This window comes from Mustela nivalis (genome assembly GCF_964662115.1).
Source record: "Mustela nivalis genome assembly, chromosome: 1".
NCBI classification, from domain to species: Eukaryota; Metazoa; Chordata; class Mammalia; order Carnivora; family Mustelidae; genus Mustela; species Mustela nivalis.
Genome location: NC_139020.1, coordinates 166,318,845 through 166,339,847, shown reverse-complemented (window position 1 = coordinate 166,339,847; position 21,003 = coordinate 166,318,845). Strand labels below are relative to the sequence as shown.

The 21,003-nt window shown below is 50.1% G+C and overlaps 1 protein-coding gene across 5 annotated transcripts in view; it reads right to left on the bottom strand.

Annotated features, from left to right (window-relative positions):
• Nucleotides 1-1,553: 1,553 nt before the first annotated feature.
• Nucleotides 1,554-21,003, bottom strand: part of OXTR (oxytocin receptor) — a 103,692-nt gene continuing 84,242 nt past the window's right edge. For 4 of the 5 annotated variants that reach the window (XM_082742539.1, XM_082742537.1, XM_082742536.1 and 1 more), the window contains exons 2-3: nucleotides 19,770-20,865; nucleotides 1,554-3,473 (exon numbers count right to left, since the gene is read on the bottom strand). In XM_082742539.1, coding sequence (XP_082598665.1) covers nucleotides 3,226-3,473; nucleotides 19,770-20,703 — 1,182 coding nt within the window. In that variant the 5' untranslated portion in view covers nucleotides 20,704-20,865 and the 3' untranslated portion in view covers nucleotides 1,554-3,225. Of the gene's footprint in view, nucleotides 3,474-3,798; nucleotides 3,856-19,769; nucleotides 20,866-21,003 lie in introns of those variants that run through there. The other variant, XM_082742540.1, reaches the window with a different exon arrangement.

Sequence of the window (21,003 nt, the reverse complement as noted above, 5' to 3'; positions counted from 1 at the left end):
CCTCTGATGTAGAACATCCTGTGCTTAACAACCAAAGGTAGTTCTTAGGCATGGTTGTATCCTTCCTCAAGGCTGAGAAGACACCTGAGAACATGTTTACCAGATAAGTATAACCTTTGAGACCCTTGGTAAATTGCTCTTGTCAGTAAAACACAACAGTCTAACCACAAGACATCACTTGTGCAAGATGGGGGGTTACTAGAGCAGGATGGGGGGATTATCACCACTTGGCTCCTTCGGCCAAACGGGGAACACCATCTCTTGTGGAAAATCTGAGGAGCCATTCCTCCTAAAATAGTGAGTCACAGAGACAAATGGAAGCTCAAGGAGAGTCTAAGGAATTCATCCTTCCAGCTGGTAAACATTTTTTTTGTTATTAACTTCCTTTAAATATTCAATTCAGTGGTTTTAGCATATTCTAAAAACTCACCTACCATCATCACTAATTCTAGAAAATCATCACCTCCCCCCTCAAAACCCAGCATTTATTCTCGTTCACTCTCCATTAAGCCCAGCCTGCAGCCCCTGGCCAGCACGGTCCTCTAACCTTCTCTACAGATTCGCCTATTCTGGACATGTCACAAAGACGGAACCAGACGGTATGTGGCTTTCTGCAATGACTTCTTCCACCTGGCATCACGTTTTCAAGGGTCACCCGTGTTGTAGCACGTACCAGGATTTCATTCCTTTTTATAGCCAGATACCATGCCACTGTACAGAGAGACCATATTTATCCATTCGCCTGCTGATAGACATCTGGGTTATTTCCACTTTGGGCTATTACAAGTGATGGTGTCAAGAACATTTACATCCAAGTTCTTCTACTTGTGTATGCTTTCATTTCTCTTGAGTAAATACCCAGGAGTGGCATTTCTGGCTCATATAGTAATTCTATGTTTAACTTTTTGAGGCACAGCCAAAGTATTTTCCAAGAGGCTGGACCATTTTCTATTCCCACAAGCAATGCAGGAGAGCTCCAGTGACTACATCCTTGCCTGCACCTGTTAGCGCCCAGCTCTCTGAGGACGGCCATCTTAGTGGGTGTGAAGTGGCATTTCCCCGTGGCTTGAACACGCATTTTCCTAATGAATAATAATATTGAACATCTTTTCATGGGTTTACTGGCCATTTTTATGTCTTCCTTGGAGAGAATATAAACATATGTCTATTTATTTGTTTATTCAAATATATTGCCCCTTTAAAAAAAAACCATCTTGTCTTTTTATTGTTAAGTGGTAAGAGTGTTTGATATATTCCAGATAGGAGTATATGATTTGCAAATATTTTCTTCCATTCTGTGAGTTGTCTTTTCACTTTTTTGACAGTGTCCTTTGAAGCACAAAGGTTGTGTACCCCATTTCATGATGAGGTTAATTTACCTATTTTTTTCCTTTCCTTGTGCTTTTGGGTAGCATATCTGAGAAATCATTGCCTAATCCAAGGTCACAAAGATTTACGCCTGTGTTTTCTTCTAAGAGTTTAACAGTTTTAGCTCTTACATTTAGGGCTTGAAGCATTTTGAGTGAATTTTTGTACACAGTGTGAGGTAGGAGTCCAACTTCATTCTTTTTTTATTGAAGGATGGTTGACATACAATGCTTTATTAGTTTCAGGTGAACAAGATAGAATTCCAACAATCCCATACATTATTCAATGCTCACACAGTAAGTGTAATCAAATACAAGGTTATTACAATATCATTGGCTATAGTCCCTGTGCTGTACTTTTCATCACTATGACTTACTTTTGTAACTGCAACTTTGTTCCTCTTAACCCCCTTCACCAACTTCATCATTTTGCAGGTGGATTACCAGTTTTCCCAGTCCCATCTGTTGAGCAGATTGTCTCCCCTACTGAATTCTTCTAACACACTTGTCAAAAATCAATTGGCCGTGAATGGGAGGGTTTTTAACTACACTCTCCATTCTATCCCATTGGTCTACTCCATTGATCCACATGTCTATCCTCATGCTAGTACCACACTCCTTTGATTACTGAAGCCTTGTAGTGAAGTTTGAAACCAGGAATTGTAAATCTACCAACTTTTGTTCTTTCCAAAAGATCATTTGGCTATTCTGGGTCCCTTGCATTTCTGTGTGAATTTTAGGATCAGCTTATCAATTTGTGCAAAGAGGCCAACCAGGATTTTGATAGAAGATTTGCATGAAGCCTGTAGATCATTTTGGACAGTACTATCATCTTAATAATATTTAAGTCTCTGATCTATGAACACAGGATGTCTCTCCATTTCTCTGAGTTTCTTCAGTTTCTTTCAATGATAGTTTGTTGTTGTCAGGGTATAAGTCTTGTACTTCTTTTGTTAAATTTATTCCTATTTTTTCTTCCTTATACCAGTATAAATGTGATTATTTCTTAATTTCATTTTCATATTGTGAGCTGCTAGTATAAAGAAATACCACTGGCCTTTGCATACTGACCTTGTACCCTGCAACCTTGACGAATTCATTTATTAGTTCTAATGGGTTTGTATGTGTGCGCGAACTCCTTAGAATTATCTACATACAAAATCATACCATCTGCCAAGAATTTTACTTCTTCTTTTCCAACCTGGATGCCTTCTGTTTCTTTTTTTTTTTTCCTGACTATTTCACATAAATATTACCTTCTTAAACACTTGTAGTGTTTAAGCTGCCAATGCCAAATGGTTTCATAAGGGAATCCCTTGTTCCTAGGGCCACCTTCTGACATGCTGGTGCCCAAGGATGCTGGGACAGTTCCATGCAAAAGTAAAAGCACTCTAAAGTCAGAAGGATATTAGCACCACCCTCCACATCTGAGGTCCCACTCCCACTCCTTATTCTGAGCTCAGAACAGTATGCTTCCACACACCAATCCCATACTTACCACCTTTCACAGGATCCCAGAATAAAGGAGTAAAAAGATACTGGGGAGAAATGACAGGTCCAGTAGAATAAAACCAACTCATCAACCAACGAGAGCAGCAGTGGGGGCAGGGTGTATAAACCCCCGTAGGAAGCCAGGGGAGATCCAGGGACTGTCTGGCTGAGTCACCCCAACATTTCTACCGTGGAGACTACTTCCCCAACCCATGCCATAATTTCCCACCCCACTCAAGCTACCCCGAGGTGTGGAAAGGGTGCAAACTGAAAGGTACTTTATACATACACGCACACCGCCACCAAGGGGCGGACTGTCAATGCAGGCACACCCCGAGCCACAAGAGGCAGTCCTAGCCCAGCCTGGTCACACTGTGGATGGCTGTGAGCAGCTCCTCTGGCTGGAGCTGTGGCGGCTCAGGACAAAAGTGGATGAGTTGCTCTTTTTGCTGACGCTGGTCTCTCCTGGACGGTTGCCCTTCAGGTAGCTGGAGGAGCAGCAGAGGAAGCGCTGTACCAGTTCATGGAAGAGATGGCCCGTGAAGAGCAGGTAGATCCACGGGTTGCAGCAGCTGTTGAGGCTGGCCAGGAGCATGGCTATGATGAAAGCTGAGGCTGAAAGGAGGATGGAGATGCAGGGAGAAAGGAGAACAGGCCATCACCACTGGAGGGCCACCATCATTTCCCGAGACCAGCCTTCCCCAGGGGCCAGGTGCTGAGTCACAAGACAGAGACGTAGAGGGACCAGGTCTGCCTGCTGTCCACATCATGGCTCCGGGTGTGCACTCGGCCTGCCCCCGCCACACACACACCCCAGCCTTCCCGGGCTCAGCCAAGCCCTAGAATGCTCCCTGTCCTTTCTCTCGTCAAGAGGACCCGCCGAATGCTTCCGTCAGCAGGAGCTGCGCTCGTCACAGCCACCTGTTCATTCAGAACTCACCCAGCGCGTATCCAGTGCCCACGACTCTGAGTGCCCAAGAGCACAGCGTCGAGGAGCTGCCAGACCTAGTTGGTAGTCTTGTTCTGCCAGCAACAAATTACTTTAGTTCCCCAGGAGACTGCTGTTTGCTAATCTTTACATGGGGATAACAAAAGTATGCAAAACACCCAGGAAGACTGCAAGGATTAAAAAAATGCGTGGTATACAGTAAGGGCCCAATACACGGTAGCTGCTATCTCGACTGTGTGCCATGCACCAGGCTAAGCCCTGGGGACACAAAAATAAAATGAGTAGCACCACAGGGTGGGCACAATGCAGGCGGTGGGTCAGACCAAGGAAGGGGAGCAACTCGGAGTGAATCATAGGCCAGTCTTACAGAAAGCGACGTTTGAGCCGAAACCTGAAAGATGCGTAGGAGTTTTCCAGGCAGAGAACGGAGGAAGGGTGCTCCAGGCAGAAGGAATGGCCCAGGCAAAGGCGTGGTGGCAAGAAAGCATTGCCATCTTCGCCGTTGAGAACACTGAAAGTTCTGTACCCCTAAGAGCACGCTTTGGCATGACAAATCAGACTCACACAGGAGAAAAGGTTATCCTGAAATTCTTTAAGGTACTGGGCAGAAGCCATCATACTAGGGATCTATTGTGTTCCAGACAAAATTAAGGATCAACTTCAAGACACTGCTTTTTGCAAATTCAAACTTCAAAAGGAAAGAAAAATTCTGAATCCTGAGGCACCTGGCTGGGTCAGTCACTAGAGCATGCCACGGTTGATCTTGATGTTCAAACCCCATGCTGGGTGTCGAGGAAAGAAAAAAGGAAAAGAGAGTCAGAAGGGAGGGAGGGAGGAAGGAAAAAGGAAGGAAAGGGAGGGGGGAGGAGAGGGGAGTGGAGAGAAGGGAAAGGAAGGGAAGGGAGAAAAGAAAAATTCCTAATCCTATATACTTCCAAGTAGAAGAGAGGGGAAAAAATCTGAGTTTCTTGCAATAGACTTCCATCTGACAAACTACAGAGCTCTCCCAGCAGCGGAGGAGAGTGAGCCCTCCCTCCAGAAACCTGCCAGGACAGCAAGACACCCGAGAATGCTATTCACAGCCACATCCTTATCAGTGAAGGCAGCTGCAAGAGGGCTTGAAAAATCTGCTGCTCTTTGATCTTTCCTGCAGAAAGTTTTCAAAAAATATCTCCAGAATTCTGGGCACCTGGCTAGCTCAGTCAGAGTGGCGTGCGACTCTTGATCTCAGGGTTGTAAGTTTGAGCCCCACGTCAGGCAGAGAAATGACTTAAATGAACAAATAAATAAAAACAAAACAAAACAAAACAAACCTCCAGAATTCAACAGCTGAATCCAGGAAAGGATTTCTTGCAGAGACTGTGAAGCCACAAGACCTAGATGTCACCACAGAGGCAAGCATGGAGACATCTGTCAGACATCTGTCACCTAGTCACCAAAGGAAGAAGGATGATTATCCATAAGACGATGGTTTGGTTCTCAAACTGGGATCCCTGGGTCACCTGGGAACTTGTTAGAAATGTGTAAATTCTCAGGCCTTACCCTAGACCTACTAGACCAGACTCCTGGGGGTGAGGTTCTGACATACACACAACTTGGAGAACCACTGGTCTAATTCCTTGGTGCACCTGTTGGCACAAAACTAGAGCAAATAAAATCAGAAAGTCTTGCCCAAGAGAATGTTCAGGGAAACAAAGGAGGAGCATCTAAACCTTAGACTAAAATAGTAAAGAACAGGGAAGTGGAAAAGCGGAGGGGGAAAAAAGTCAGTACTGCTCATTTTCTATAAAAGAGAGTGAAAAAAATATATATTTGATTTGAGTAGCTAAGAAGATGAATTTAAGTTTAGAAATTCTGGTGAGAAATCACCAAGACTAAAAACAGAATGTCCTCAAAAATTCAATGTATAAAATAAAGGAGGCAAAATTAACACACGGTTAAAATTTAAAAAGGACCCTGAGAAATAAACTACCAGACACAGCGGCAAGAATGCAGGCATGTAAGGTTAGGAAACAAGGGGGAGGACAGAGCAGGAATGAACAGGCTTGCACAGGAAGGCACCACCTTTTACCTAACTGTATAGAGTTAAAACTGTTATCTGTTTTCTTAAGCTATTTGCCTGACTTTACATTTGGATCATTTAACTTATTTGTTCTACTAAAAAAAAAAAAAAAAAAAAAAGGCATACAGAAACATCAACAGCAAAAAAGGAAACAGTTAATGAATTCCAGATATACCATCCCCCACCCCCAATGGAGATTCCCTTCCTCTGCTAAGCCAGCCCCTGTAGGACTCTGGACCAAGGCAGGTGCCTCTGCCCCACCCCCCTCCCCGGTGGCCACAGACATGTAGGATGGGCCTGGCTTGGCTCCCTGGGGGATAGAGGACCCTCTCTAAGCTGAACCTGCTCCTGTCGGGTTGCCAAAGGCAAAGGGCACAATTGCACTTTTAAAAATCTGGCAATATCCTAACCGTCGAGAGACAGGAGTCCCCGGTGGTGGACATGCCAGCCCTCAGCAAGGAGGAGAGCTATCTGGGAATCAGGAAATGGCTATGGAGAACATTTCAGAGGAAGGAAGCAATAGGAATGAAGGCACATAAGTGAGAATGTCCAAGAACGTTCAAGGACTGCCAGAGTTAGGGAAAGGGAGTCTCATGGGGAAAGAAACAGGAAAGAGCCAGGCTGAGGAGGACCTTGAGTGCAGGCTGCCTGAGCTTTAGTCTACAGACAGTGGGGAGTCCTTGATGGTTTCTAAGCAGGCGACTGACTGATTGACTGCCCCTCACAGGCTCTCTGCACTTTCTGTTCCTTGTTTAGACCACACTGTTGCCCTTTCTGGTGGCTAGAGAAGCCAAAAGGAATAGAACAAAGCATGGAAAATATTGTCCTCCCGATTCACGACGTTGTTTCCAAGAGAGCACAGGGCCATGTAGCGATGCTGACCATGGGAATCACTGCTCAAGTTGACACAGGACCCTGTGGTTTTTCAAAGCAGACTCATCCCCGTCTTCTGTGTGAGGAAAGTGACTTCCCCAGGGACACACAGCATGTCACCCCGCGTTTCTACCTGAACTTAATGAAGCTATTCCTTTTCAAACTAGGTCAGCGTTCACACGTGTCAGGTTGGTACCAGTTAGTGAATCCTCTCAGTCCCAAAGCAAAGACATAGGCTTGCCAGACAATCTCTCTTAGGGTGTGATTTGAGGGCGAGTCAGAGAGCAACTACCCTTTTCCCCGCACAGGTAGAATTGCCCACAGAGGCGGGGAATTGCCTGTTCTCAGTGATGATCTTTTATAATCTAAGTTTATCTGGGATGGGAAACACATTACTTCCTTTCAGACCATCATCGTTTGTAGCAGAAATGTCTCCTGGTCTAGACCAGTGACCAGCAAGCTCTATTGTTTGGCCTATGGGGGCCAAATCCCACCTGATGCTTGTTTTTCTAAATAAAGTTTTATTGGAACACAGCACACCCATTCATTAATATATTGTCTATGGCAGCTTCTGCACTACAAGGAGAAAACTGAGTACCTGTTCCAGAGACCTTATACCCACAAGCCTAAAAGAGTTACTGCCTGGCCCACCCTTGATGCCTGGAGAAGGGGCAGATGTTAAAAAGCCGTGGGAAGGGCTCCTAAGGGTAGGAAGGCTGGAATCCCACAAAGCAAGCCACGCCCACTTCTCCCCACACTCCGGTGATGGGTGATGGCTTTGCTTTAAAGTTACCCAGACTCGGCACAAATCCTGGCTCTGCCATTTTGCATTTTGTGTATTCTAGGGCTAGTCATCTAACCTCTTAACCTCAGTTTCTCCATCTGTGAAATGGGAGTAATAAAAAGAACTCCTTTACAGAATCATTGCCAAGTTTCACTAGTCAGGACGCCAAGGACCCATCATGATTCCTGGCACTCAATAAAAGTAAAAACTTAACGTACTCAGTTATTACCGTTATCACTACCATGATGTGTACATGCCCAATAAATGCTACTTTTCTTAAGGATAACAGAGTTAATGCCAACCCATGTGAAACAATGGGGAGAGGCTGCTTGGGCTGAGTGTTGAAATCTGAGATAGCCCAGGGTGGGGCACAGGACACAGGACCCACTGGCTGAGCTGCTGGAAGCTGCACTGACATATGGCAGTGTCCATCCAGTGAGTCTCTTGGGCCGGACCGCATGGCCAAGGAGGTCAGCTCATACGTAGATTCCTTTCCTGGCTCTACAGGCCCGCACCACCAGTCCAACCTACAAGCTTATCTACCTTGTTCAGCTAGCTTGTGACTTCCGGATGGGTTTAAACAGACTGAAACAATGGGCCATCTTCAGGGAGAGCGAGGGGGTGCCAAGACTCCACCAAGTCAAAGGTGTGCCGAAACAATGAACCAGCGATGGAGGAGAATGTCCTTGCCTTATTCCATCTTCTTTGGGGTCCTGGGAATGTCTGATCTCACCTTGCAGATTTTAGTACGAAGACCCGTTTTAACGCACATGCAAGCCTGGACATCGCAGGGAAGAAGCATCTGTCTCTGCACCGCAAACTGCCCTCTCTCCTTTCTGCTCCAGCATTCCAGCTCAAGGTTCTGGTGCACGCCACACGCGGGGTGTTCTTCTGGACCAAAATCCTTAAATGCAGACTTCTTTCTCTCTTTTTCTTTTTCTCTCTTTTTCATTTATTTATTTGAGAGAAAGCATGAGTGGAAGGAGGGGCAGAGGGAGAGAGAGAATCCCAAGCAGGCTCCATGCCCAGTGCAGAGCCCCACTCGGGTCTCAATCCCACAACCCTGAGATCATGACTTGAGCCAAAATCAAGAGTCAGCCGCTTAACCAACTGACCCACGGAGGTGCCCCAAGACTGTCTTCTTCAAAACACAGCTACCCGTGGGGTAGCTGTTAGAGAGGCACCATTGAAAAGCAACTCGGCGTGGTGCCACCTAGAGCTGGGTCTAGCAGATCTGCAGCAGATGGCATGGTGTTCTGAGCCTTAGGACCCAGCGCAGCTCATTCCCCAGCTACCAGGGAGCTGGCCAGTGAGGCTCTCAGCTGAGTTCCTTTGGGGGCACTGTCTTTGGCCACAACAGAAACCCCTGTCCCAGGAGCAGCCTATACCCGATGACCAGTCCATGCAAATGTACAAAGGCCCACCCCTTTGCCTTAATTCTGCCTTCTCCGAAGGGCTGTTCCCTGCTGCCCACCTCCAACCCTGGTCCCTGGCCACATGTCAGACAAAGCAGAGCAATGATGAAGTCAGTGCAGAAAAGGAGGAGCTGGAAGTCAGAATCCACAAGGAGCATCAGGCTCCTTGCTCAATGGAGAGATTACTTCTCCCTCTCTCTCTGCCTGCTTCTCTGCCTAGTTGAGCTCTATCTCTATCTCTCAAATAAATAAATAAAATCTTTGGAAAAAAAAAAAAAAAGGAAAAGCTTACTCAGCCAGTGACTTAAGAAAAGCCAAAAGGAAAGGTGGTTACAGCCCTGAGGAGGGCAGAGTTCAGAGTCTCCACTGAACTCTTCCACTTGCTCCCCATAAAAATAACATCCCTCCCCAGGACAAAGCCCTGAGTGGTACAAACTGCTCTGTCTGGTCCTTGCCAAAAATGGGGGGCCACTGGGAGGCACTCGTCCAGGGACTGGTCCTCACACCTCCCTGGTCACCAGCTTAGCTTTTCTCGGAGGAAAAAGAGGAGCTCGGATGTTCTAGCATCCTTTCATGCCCTGTGCTCATTGTCACAGGACCTACTCTCAAGGGAAACACAGAGAACACAGCACTCTATTCAATAGGGAGGTGCAGCACTGGGGGAGGGGGTGGCGCTGCTGTGCGGCTGCAAGCCTGAGGACTAGGAGTGATCCTCAAGGGGGCTCCTAGGCACCAAGCAAGAGATGTGAACAGAAATGGACACCCACCAAAAGCCAGATGCCCTACCTGGCAATTTTACACCCAGGAGACAGACACAACTCTGTATTTCCACTCAGCACTGTGATTCATGGAGGGGTGGGTGGCAGAGAGCCACTTGAGGATGAGGACGGTATGCCCCAAAGTGTTCCACCCGCCTACGAGCCTGGCTTTACTCAAGTCCCAAGAACTCCCATGTTCGGATTTCCCAGCACCCCCTCCACCCTGTCACCGAAGGCCCAAATTAGCCCCGAACAGCTGATGGGCAGCTGGCCATGGCCTCTCTGGGCTGCATTGTGCCTGAGGCAACTAATGCACTTCACATACACTTCAAAGACTTGTGGCTTAGCTGACACCTCTCCTCTGAGAGTCAAAATCAAGCCCACCCACTTTCATTAGAAGCCCTCTCTCCAGAAACCAAGTGCTTGGTTCAGGACCACACCCCTCAACAAGGGGACTGGGAATTTGGGTCTCAGTACCTTATTCCTAGGGGAGCTTTATAAGAATTTGAGAGCTGTAGTTCACAGAAGGCTTTTTCTTTTTACGATTTTTGAATGTATACTCACATAAAGATTGAGTACTAACATGTATTATGGAGTGCCTCTTTTGAAAAGACCACAATTTTACAACATTGGAATGGTCTTAAAATTCACAGATGTGTGCTCCCCCCACGTATCATAAAGCCAGGATTAAAAGACAAATTTGTGGGCTACATAGTTTTAACCGAGCTTCTATTATATCATTGCCCAAATCTGGGGCAATCTCTTACATCACTGCCCAGATTCTGGAAGCAGAAGGGCTGGGGCTTTTTGGTTAAAAAACCAGCCCTTCTTTACCCTGCAGGGAACGACAGGCCGTGCAGCCAATTTCAACCACAGGTGCAAAGGAAAACTGCACATTTTGATAAAAGAGGTAAGATATTAAAGACTTCCTATTCAATATGTAGTCAGTCTATGGGCAGGCTACACAGGCATAGCCTGGCTGCTTGGTAAAAATGCAGACTCTTGGGCTCCCTCCCAGACCTCCTTAATCAGATTCTGCATTTTAACAAGATGCTCCCCCACCCTGCCAAGGTGAGCTCTGCAGCTCACTGAAATTTTCTAAGTATCACTAGGGAGAAAGATAATAATAAAGTGTCTACCCCATGAGGTCAACAAGGAATGTGCTTCTTTGCATAGCCAGCTCCCACTCATCCTTGGAAACCCTTTTCAAATGCTGCTTCCTCTCTGAAGCCCTCCTGATTTTTTTCCTCCTGGGAGACAGAATCAACAAATGCCTCCTGGAGCATTCACCAGGGAGGGAGGGAAGGAGGGTGGGGGGATAAATAAACACTGATAGTAAAGATCTCTCTTCCTGTGGCATCCCTTCACAGTGTCATTACTTACATTTCCAGACTTGTGGCTGGCGGGATGGGTGTCATTTGCAGAAAACAGGAAGAGTTCTAGAAGGGACTGAACTGAAGTGAAGTGTGAAATTAGACAACCGGAAGTCCTGATAGAACTGTGGAAAGGCAAAAAGGCAATCTCCCTGCTTGACAATAGGAGGGGGCTTTAACCCCACGAGTGGATTCTCATGCAGTTCCCTCTAGGAAAATCAGGTTCATACCCAGATATCCAGGTCTGGTGGAGAGAGAGAGAGAAATGGAATGAGCAAGAGTGACCCTTGTCACTCTCGAAGTGAGGTGTGGGCCAGAGCATCTGGCCCCTTGTGGGGGGAAGTTCCCGCTCCCTGCAGAGCACAACAGGAGACTCTGGCCAAGGCTGCCCCTCCCGTGGGTGGCCGGAAATCAGGGGCTGAGACTCCACTGCCTGGACACTCCCTTCCTGCTCATCCCCTGGACAAAAGCCCCCTGCCACTTCTAAAACCCAGAACTAGAACTTCCTGCCTCCCCTCCTGCTGTGTCCTCCAGGTAAGGCTTTTGTTTCTCTTCACCTCTTCAAGCTGGTTTGGAACACCCTGGGGCTTGCTTCCAGCCCTCACCTGAAACCCGCTCCTCCTGAGCTCCAGACAACACTCGCCCCCAAAAGCCCTGACCCAGCCCCCTGACAGTCTTGGAATTTCTCTGCTTTGTAAAGCAGACTTTGGGGGCGCCTCAGTGGCTCAGTTGGTTAAGTTTGCCTTGGGCTCAGGTCAGGATCCCAGAGTCTTGACCTGACCTTGATCCTCTGGGATCAAGTCCTACATCAGGGCTGCCTGCCCAGTGAGGATCCTGCTTCTCCCCCTGTACCTCCCCACCACCTTGTGCTTTTTCTCCCGCTCTCTTTCTCTCTCTCTCAGATAAATGAAATCTTTAAAAAAAGAAAAAAAGAAAGAAAAGAAAAGGAAAGGAAAAAAAAAAAAAGAAAGAAGAAAAGCAGACACTGATTGAGCATTTACTATATGCCAGGCACCTTGCCTCTGGCAGGCAGAGCCTACCCTGCCCACAAGCTAAACTCTATTCCTAACTCCAGAAAACTGGGCTCCAGGCTGGTTTAGTCAACTGCCCAAGGTCACTGCTGCCACACCATCATGCTATACCTCAGGACCTAAGAGCCCAATACCAGCCGGGCAGAAAATGAGGTGTTACTCCCGGAGCTCTGTAACCCTCCTGGCATGACTGCCCCATGTTTATGCAAATGCCAGCTGTTGGCCTCAGGAGGGCAGGTGAGGAACTGGGGATGGCTTCCTGCAAACTCCCCTCACTGGAGGACCAAGGTATCAAAGCAGAGGCTGTGTGGACAGGACCCTTGGGAGGCAGTAATGACTGTTTGCAGAATGGATACATCGGCCTTCAGAGGAGGAAGAAGACCCCCCGGATGAGGCTGCCAAGTTGTGCCCTGCAAGGCTCCTGGGAGCATCATTCTCACAGACCACGAGGTAAAGGGCACCCCCTGGAATTGTGCCACAAAACAATCCACACCTGGACTTGACCTTTGAAAGACAAGTCTCTGCAGAAGGGACTACAGTGGGCATCCCTACGGTGAGAACAGAATCAACATGGGTGCTCAGCAGAAGGACCCTGTGGGAACCAGCAAGTTGTCAGGGGTTTACAAGGCAGATTTAGCTAAAGCCCAGGACAGAGGTGACGAGGGTGTCCTTGTTCACTAGATACTAGGTCAGGCCACACCTCCATAGTGTGTCCAAACCAGCACTTCTCAACCAGAGGCAACATTCAGCAATGTCTGGAGACGCTGTTGGTGGTCATGACAGATGGAAAGGTGCCCGTGGGATGCAGGGGGCAGAGGCCAGGGATGCTGCCCGAACATCCCCCAGCACCCTGGACAGCTGCCCACCCAACAGGGATTACATGGCCCAGAATGTCAGGAGTGCTGACATCGAGACACTCGGGTCTCCACCCAAAAGGAGACGTGTGGTAGAGCTAGAATGGAGGGGTCATCAGGGAGCAGGGTCATCAGAGAGCATCAGGGAGCAGCAGCAGGTCATCTGAGAAGCGGAGGCTTTGAACACACAGTGCCCAGTGGGTGGTGCCAGGAGAACACAGGCAGCCAGGTGTGTGTGTGTTGGGTGTTTCAGCCAAGAGAGCCAGGAGAGTAGAGATGTTGGGGTCACAAAGAGGGTGCAGGGCTCTGGGGCCAGGGCAGGAAGGTGGAAATGCACAGACGCCCTGGTATTAAGTGTTTCCCTGTCTGAAAATGAGCTTCCCAGCTCCTTCCTTTTCCTGTGGAACTGTGGTCCCTCGGGTGTGGCCTACCCACCTCACCTTTTCAAGGATGTTGTTCCCAAGATTTGGGTGGGCCAGGTACCTCAGAGGGTCTGGTCTTTAGGTGAGCCATTGATAGGCAAAGCAGTGGGGGAGGAAGGGCAGGAGGAAATTGGACAGATCATTCTCTGCCCTGAAGAGCTCTTGAACTTGGCCTTTCTGGGGATAAATTGCAATTAGATGGACAGTTAACAACCACACTCTTGTCATTAAGCAATTGTGAGTTATGTTTTTGGCTAATGCAAGTGCTTCCCCTTTGGGTTTTTGTCCCAGGTGACTTCACCTTTCCCCCCAAGAGGTTTGATCAATAACAGAAAAAAAAAAAAATCTGCTGGGGGAGGCTTTGCTGCACATTTCTTCCATTGGATGGATATCTGCAGGGGATACTTCTAAAAGCACCCAGGAGATCCCAATGCCAAGAGTGGTAGGCCATCTTGAAAATGCTGGCCTAGGGATGAAGGCCAGTGTGACAGGGCAGCCTAGGGAGGACCTAGGTTCAAATTCCATGCCTCACTCAACAGTGTCCTCAAGCAGGTCTTGCCTCTCTGGGCCTCAGTTTCTTCCTCTGTAAAAGGGGGACAAAGCCCCTTTACCTTGCTGTGTTCAGGTGAGGATGAGACGTGGGACTGTGTACTCAAAAGTGGGGGCCTCCTGTTTCCAACTACTCTAACTCCTCATGTCACTGAAGCAGATGGCCACAGAGGGTATCCTGTTCTAGCCCCATAGGTCTGCTGAGAGTAATGGAGGCCCAGAGATCACACAGAGACATGGCCCAAATCACAGAGAAGGCAACAAGACCAGCTCACAGCACTGCCCAGTGCCGTCTCCCGGGGCTGATGCAATGGGGGCTGGCAGAGCACAGTTCAGCCCCTGACAGCCCCTGCCCCTGGGGGTGACCCCCATGAGGTTCCCTTCATTTCCAACAATTGTTAGTGCAAAGTTCTGGGGTTGTCAGGTGGCCCAAGCCCTCAGGCAGCAAATCTGCCAGCCCAGTCTCTCCAGAGACTGATCTAGTCTCTCCAGAGAAGACCTAGACCCACAGCCTCCCACAGCCTCCCCATCCCTCAGAGGGCACAACATCCTTGAAAAGGTGAGGTGGGTAGGCCACACCCGAGGGACCACAATTCCACAGGAAAAGGGAGGAGCTGGGAAGTTCATTTTCAGACAGAGAAACACTTAACTCCAGGCCTCCTGTGCATTTCTACCTTCCTCCTAATACAACACTCCTGACAGAGGTTTGGTTGCCCCCAAGCGACAGGGGTGCTCACTTCTTCACCAGGCAGCCAATGCTAGTGTTGGAGGGCTGCTTAGAAGATCCTTATCTCTCTGCAATCCAAATCCGCACACCCAACCCAGGCCATCTCAGGCACCTTTCTCCTCCCATATCCCTCGTGTCTGTTCAACCAGCATTGGCTGAGCTCCCCTTGGTGCCCAGCACCGTGCTCGGCTGTGGACGTACACTAGTGAGCAGAACAGAAGGGGTCCCTGTTGTGACCAGACTCACAGCCAACCTTAACAAGTTTCTCCTCCACACCCCCACCACCCTGGATGCACGGCCTATCATCTACAGGCTCTGCCTCTCCGTGCCCCAATCCCCTCTGCCTGGGCTCTTCCGAAAAAACGCCCATCTCCTTCCTCAAGAATACCTGCTAAGATTCTCAGAGTCCATCCCAAGAATGCAAACAAAACTGAACAAGTAGAACGGCAGAAGAGGAGTGATGTTGGTCACGTGGCCCCCAGGTGCCTCGAGGCACACCCTGTCATTCTCCTAACAGCCCCACAGGTAGGCTTTGCTTCCTTGATTATATACAAGAGGAAGCGAAGGCCCAGAGAGGTCTAGTGGTTTGCTCAAGGACACACAGAAGAAAAGGGCAGAGCAAACTCCAAATAGGCCAGTGGCATGCTTCTTTCCCTGCACAAACCACGCAGGATTCCAGAGTGCCTGCCCACTGTGCTGGCCCACCAGACAGGTCCCTTGGTCCTTCCACGGTCTCTGGGGAGTGGAGGTCTCCACCTTCTTCTCTGGACATTTTCTTGCTCCCATGGAAATCAGCCAGTTTGAGAGAAAACAGAGACTATTCTGTATATGACTCATCTATGAAGTATTAGTGAGATTTAATTCAAAAGCTTCTCCCCTAGCCTCCAGGCACCAGACAGGAGCCACGAATAGTGTTCAGTGTGGACGGGTGGTGCACCTGCCCCATCTGCCAACCTGTCCCCGCTTCTCTCTCATCTCTGCCTACAGGACCAGGCATTTCACCAAAACCTAGAGCCAGAGACTCAAAATCAGCCCCACCACATCCAACCAGCATTACTTGAACCCCTGGAAATACAGACATGCCCCCTCTCCATTTCCTCCCTCCCAACTACCCCAGTCGGAATCCTGGGGGCCAGCACTGAGTTCAAGAGGAGAGGTCAGCGCTGAATCTTTGACAGCGGAATTTGCTTGCCAAGATACATATGGGGCTGGTCCACACGCGCCGTGGGTGTCTGGTCTCCTCTTACTCCTGTGGTCTCACCAGCTTCATTAACGCAGGGCTCCAATGGCGGCTTTGGGTGGGAAGGAGTGCAGTAACTACCACAGTGCTCCTCTTCCTTTTCTCTTCTCTCACTGTTGTTGTTTTTTTTTTCCCTGAACACTGTTTTTTTCTCTGAAATATTGAAATGGAGAGTTTCTGTCTTTGCTCTGGCTTAGAGAAAGGGAGCTCCATGCACGGCTCACCTCTACACACAGAGCCTTTATTATTATTATTATTGCTATGATTATATTATAATTTTCCTATCCCTTTCTCCCCTTCATCCAGGTTTCCTTATATCTACTTTGTCTTGCCACAAAGATTCTTACCTGAATCTTTGTGGCCAACCTCTCATTACTTTTGGAGTAAGATGAGCTCTGAACCTGTAAAGGCGGAGCTTGGTGTGAACGCAGGTAGGCATAGGAGGGAAAGAAGTCCATGAAAGGAGAGAGGTGTGAAAGGAGCGCCTGGGCTTGCAGAGAAGGTCAGGGTGCACAAAGCCTCAGAGAGGTAGGGGGTTTTGAGGTCAGCGAAGGGCCACATGGACAGCTGAAAGGCCAGTGTGACTTCTCCAACCCCTCTGGCAGCCCACAGTTGGGTTCGGAGCTTCTCCTTCCCTCAGAGGTTTTCAGAACGAAGCTGTTGACAGGGACAGATCCCACATGTGCCGCACTCCCTCCACCTTTTTTTTTTTTAAGATTTTATTTATTTATTTGACAGACAGAGATCACAAGCAGGCAGAGAGGCAGGCAGAGAGAGAGAGAGGGAAGCAGGCTTCCTGCTGAGCAGAGAGCCCAATTCAGGGCTCGATCCCAGGACCCTGGGATCATGACCTGAGCCGAAGGCAGAAGCTTTAACCCACTGAGCCACCCATGTGCCCCATCCACCTTTATCTATACCTGCCTGCCCCTGGGCTTCCTGCAAGAACTTCTGCCTGCTCTCAGTGGGCTTCCTGAACTTCCAGCCTCTACCCCCCAGGAGATAAGCAGAGCAAGGGGCCCGGATCTAGATATTTTGCATCTCTTCTCAATTCTCTTCATCTTGGAAAGTGAGGGCTGTGCATTCCTTCCACGGTGCTGATCATAATTCCTTGAATAGCTCAAGTGTTTCCTTGTTTTGTTCCTTAACACTTGCCGATGGCCTCCAGACAGTCATGTCTCCAAACTGACTGTAAACACCATTATTTCTGATGGCCCAGCCTGCTACTTGCAATAGTCCCAATTAATGTCAGGTGGGCACAGAGCTTACAGTCCAGCTGAGCCCAAGTCCACTCAGACCCCCACTGCTGCCCTGAGGCCGTGGCACAGCTTGGCGGGGCTTGTGGCCAGAGCCCAAGTCCTCGGTGCTGGGCAGGCCCTCACACAGGAACTGGGCACCCGGTCCTGGAAGGAGGCATCATGAATCCCATTGTCTTCATTTATTCTCTTCTCGGAGCACCCAGGACACAGAGGGCCAAGGATGAGGGGGCCCTGGGCTTTCCATGTGGCACCCACCCTTTCCTCTGAACTGGGAAAGAAGCCAAGGAACAGAGGGAAGACTTGAGGTTCCTGGAGTCTGTTTCTCTTCCTGCTCCGGGAGCCTGAGAGCAGGAGGCTGGCCCCACCAGGAGAGAAGGCCCCACCATGGAAACCTCAGGGGACAGCATACACACAAAAGGCCTCTGGCCCCCACTTTAGTCAGATGCTCTCGCTCTCATTCTCTCTCCTCTTGTGTTTTGTTTTTAAGACAAAGACATGTATTATTATCTGTTGCCTTTTCAAAGCACAGGAAACATCGAAACCTCGCTCAGTAACTAAGATATATTTTGACCATATATTCTCATTCTTTAGGGAGGAAAATAGGAAGAGGAGATCAGGCGAAGGGGTGGACAACAAGAAGTCATATGAAGGGGGGTGGGACGGGAAGGGAGGGAGAAAAACTCACCAGGAAGGAAAATGAATGGGAGAAGCCAGGGGAAGGAAAGAGAGGGAAATGAATGAACACTGAAATGTCCTCATTCTAAAAGCAAGACACTAACAGTCAAGGGAGAGAAGGGGACCCCTCACCCAAAGTCCCACACTAGTGAGGGCTAGAGAAAGGGCTCCCCAGTAGGCATCCCCAGAATCTGCTCAGTATCAGTCTCACTTCCTCAAGAACCGGGGTTTGAGCTCCACAAGACCTGGGTCTGGTATTTCTTTGGCTCCCACCCAGCAAACAGGTGTAGTCTGATGCCATAATGAGAAACACCCACTGGTGCCTTTGGCTGGGCTCACTCCCTAGTTTTGTGTCCTTCATCACAAGGCTGGCACTGGAGGAAAGAGCTGGGGTGGCACAGGAACCCTCCCTCCCACACCCACCTGCTCTAGTCTGCCTCCGACTGACTGACGGTGTGACCTGGAGAAAGCACCTTCCCCACCATGAACCACTGAACCCTTTCTGTGAACTGTGACCAGGGGCTGCACAATGGAGGCAGGCTGGCTGTGCTGTGTCTGCCCAGCAGTCCTCCCCTCCCCACTGCCCCAGCCTGCAGCACCACAGGTGCCCCCTATGTGCTCAATAATAACTGCCCTGGCCACTAAGAAAAATGCTGGATTACGAGGCAGGGCTGGGTAAAGCCAGGAGTCTGTGGTTTCTGAAAGACAGCAAAGGAAAATTATCCAGCTGAACAAAGGGAGATTTTGGCTTCCACGGGATGGTTATATTTTAGACTTCTGGGAGCAGGAGTGATCATATTTAGAAATGGGACATTTCTGCAAAAAGGGTCTAAAGCAAACCCCTTGCTCTACTCTTACAATCACTAGAGTCACCTGCATCCCAGTGCAGTGCTATGGGCTTACCAGCAAACAAAATGTGTAAGTCATTCACCACCACTGATCATCCCTCCTGCTATTTGCAGATGAGCAATTGGAATTGTGTGCAATGAAGGTGAAGCTGTCTGGAGCTCCCAGCAACCCAATGCTGGCCACAAGCCCCAGGATCCAAGGCGCTCTCTGCTCTCCCAAGCTCCCTCCCCACATACCACTCCATTCTACGCCCCACCCAGCTTCCCCTCACCACCCTCAGCCCAGACCTCCACAAGATTTCCTACAGAAATCCCCTAGCCTACCAGGTCAAATCCGAAAATTTGCATCTTTGCTGGGAGGCTCCCATCCTTTTCCCACCTCCCCCCCACTCCCAGCACCACCAACGTCTCTGGCCCAAGGCACCGCCAGTTCCCCGCTCCCCACTCTCCCCACCCCCAACCAGGCACTCACCTCTCTGCCTTTGGAGACTCTCCGCCTCCAAGGAGCCTGGGGTTCAGAGACTCGACCTTAGACCTTACTTCCCCACAACGCCCCGCCCTCCTACGACTACCCAAGTACTCAGCGTTCAGCTGGACAAATCAAATAGCCCACCTACTGCTGTACTTGACCAGACCCAGGAGTTCAGGTTGATTTGAATTTAAAGGAGAAGTTCAACATAAAGTAAATTTCAAGTGGTGAGAGCTTCGGCTTGGACCAGGGTTTGAAAGTTACTTCCACCACTTGCTAACCAAGTGGCAAAGTCATTTGAACCTCAGTTTTCCCATTCATAATAAGGAACCATATGCCCCATATGTAGCCAAGGGACTGTGCTAAGGACTTTGCGTGCATTTTCTTATTTCATCCCCTCATGAGAGCCAGTACTTTCATCATTGTGGCCGTTTCACAGAAGAGGAAGCCAAGGCTCAGGGAGGTTAAGCCCCAAATCCCCTGGCCAATGGAGCCATGCCTCAAACCCTGCAGGATTCCGAAACCCACATCCCCAGCACGAGATCCCCAGAAACCTGTCAGTGCGGAGGAGGCAGGACAAGGACCCCGCCCCGCCGCGCTCCCTCCGGGTTTCCAGCCAGCGCTACCTTCCTTGGGCGCGTTGGCATCCCAGACGCTCCACATCTGCACGAAGAAGAATGGCGTCCAGCACACGATGAAGGCCAGCACGATAATGAAGGTCATCTTAACCGTGCGGATCTTGGCCTTGGAGATGAGCTTGACGCTGCTGACGCGTGCCAGAGCCGCGCTCCCGGCGCTGCCCGCCGCCCGGCCCTCCGACCCCTCGGCAGCCTCCGCCGCGGCCGCCGCCGCCGCCGTCTTGAGTCTCAAGTTCTGCCAGATCTTGAAGCTGATGAGGCCGTAGCAGGCGGCGAGCACGATGACAGGCACGATGTAGACGGCGAGTGTGATCCACGTGATGTAGGCCTTGGGCCCCCAGGGCTGGATGAAGACGGCCCAGCAGTCGAAGACGCCGTCGGCCACCTCGCGCAGCGAGAAGATGTGCACTTGCGGCGCGCTAGCCACCAGGCAGCCCAGCCACGTGGCGAGCACCGCCAGGCGGTCCGCCCGGCGACGCAGCGCCCGCAGCGGCTGGCAGATGGCCAGGCAGCGGTCCAGAGACATGAGCAGTAGCAGGTAGGTGGAGGCGAACATGCCCACCACCTGCAGGTACTTGACCAGGCGGCACAGCAGGTCGGGCCCGTAGAAGCGGAAGGTGATGTCCCACAGCAGTTGCGGCAGCACCTGGAACACGGCCACCACCAGGTCGGCTATGCTCAGGTGCTTCATGAAGAAGAAGAGGCGCGAGTGTTTGTGGCGCGTGGTGCGCAGCGCCAGTAGCACGCAAGCGTTGCCGCTCAGCGCCAGGAAGAGGATGAGGCACAGCACGGCCACCTCCACGCGCGCCAGGGCCTCGTTGCGCTGCGGGGGCCCGGCAGTGCGGTTGCCCTCGGCTTCCGGAGGCGCCTCGCTGCCGTTGACCGCCTCGGCGCTCCAGTTGGCCACCAGAGAGCCCTCCATGACCGTGGTCGCCCTGCGCCCCTGGTCTTCAAGCCCTTTAAGGAGTAGTGCGGCGGGGTGGGGCCGGACGCGTAATCCCGCGCGCCTGGGGGTGGCGGGGGTGAGAGGCGCTCCTTGGGTTCCACTCGCAGAGACGCCAAGGACCGATTTGCTGGTCGGAGCCTGAAACGAATCCAGAGGACTCTGTGAAGACCAAGCACTACTCTCCCGACGCACATCCGACTCAGTTGTACCCTTCCCAGGAGCCCCAAATTATTTGGGACTAGGGGTACAACCGCCTGCCCCGGGGGTGGTTCAGCT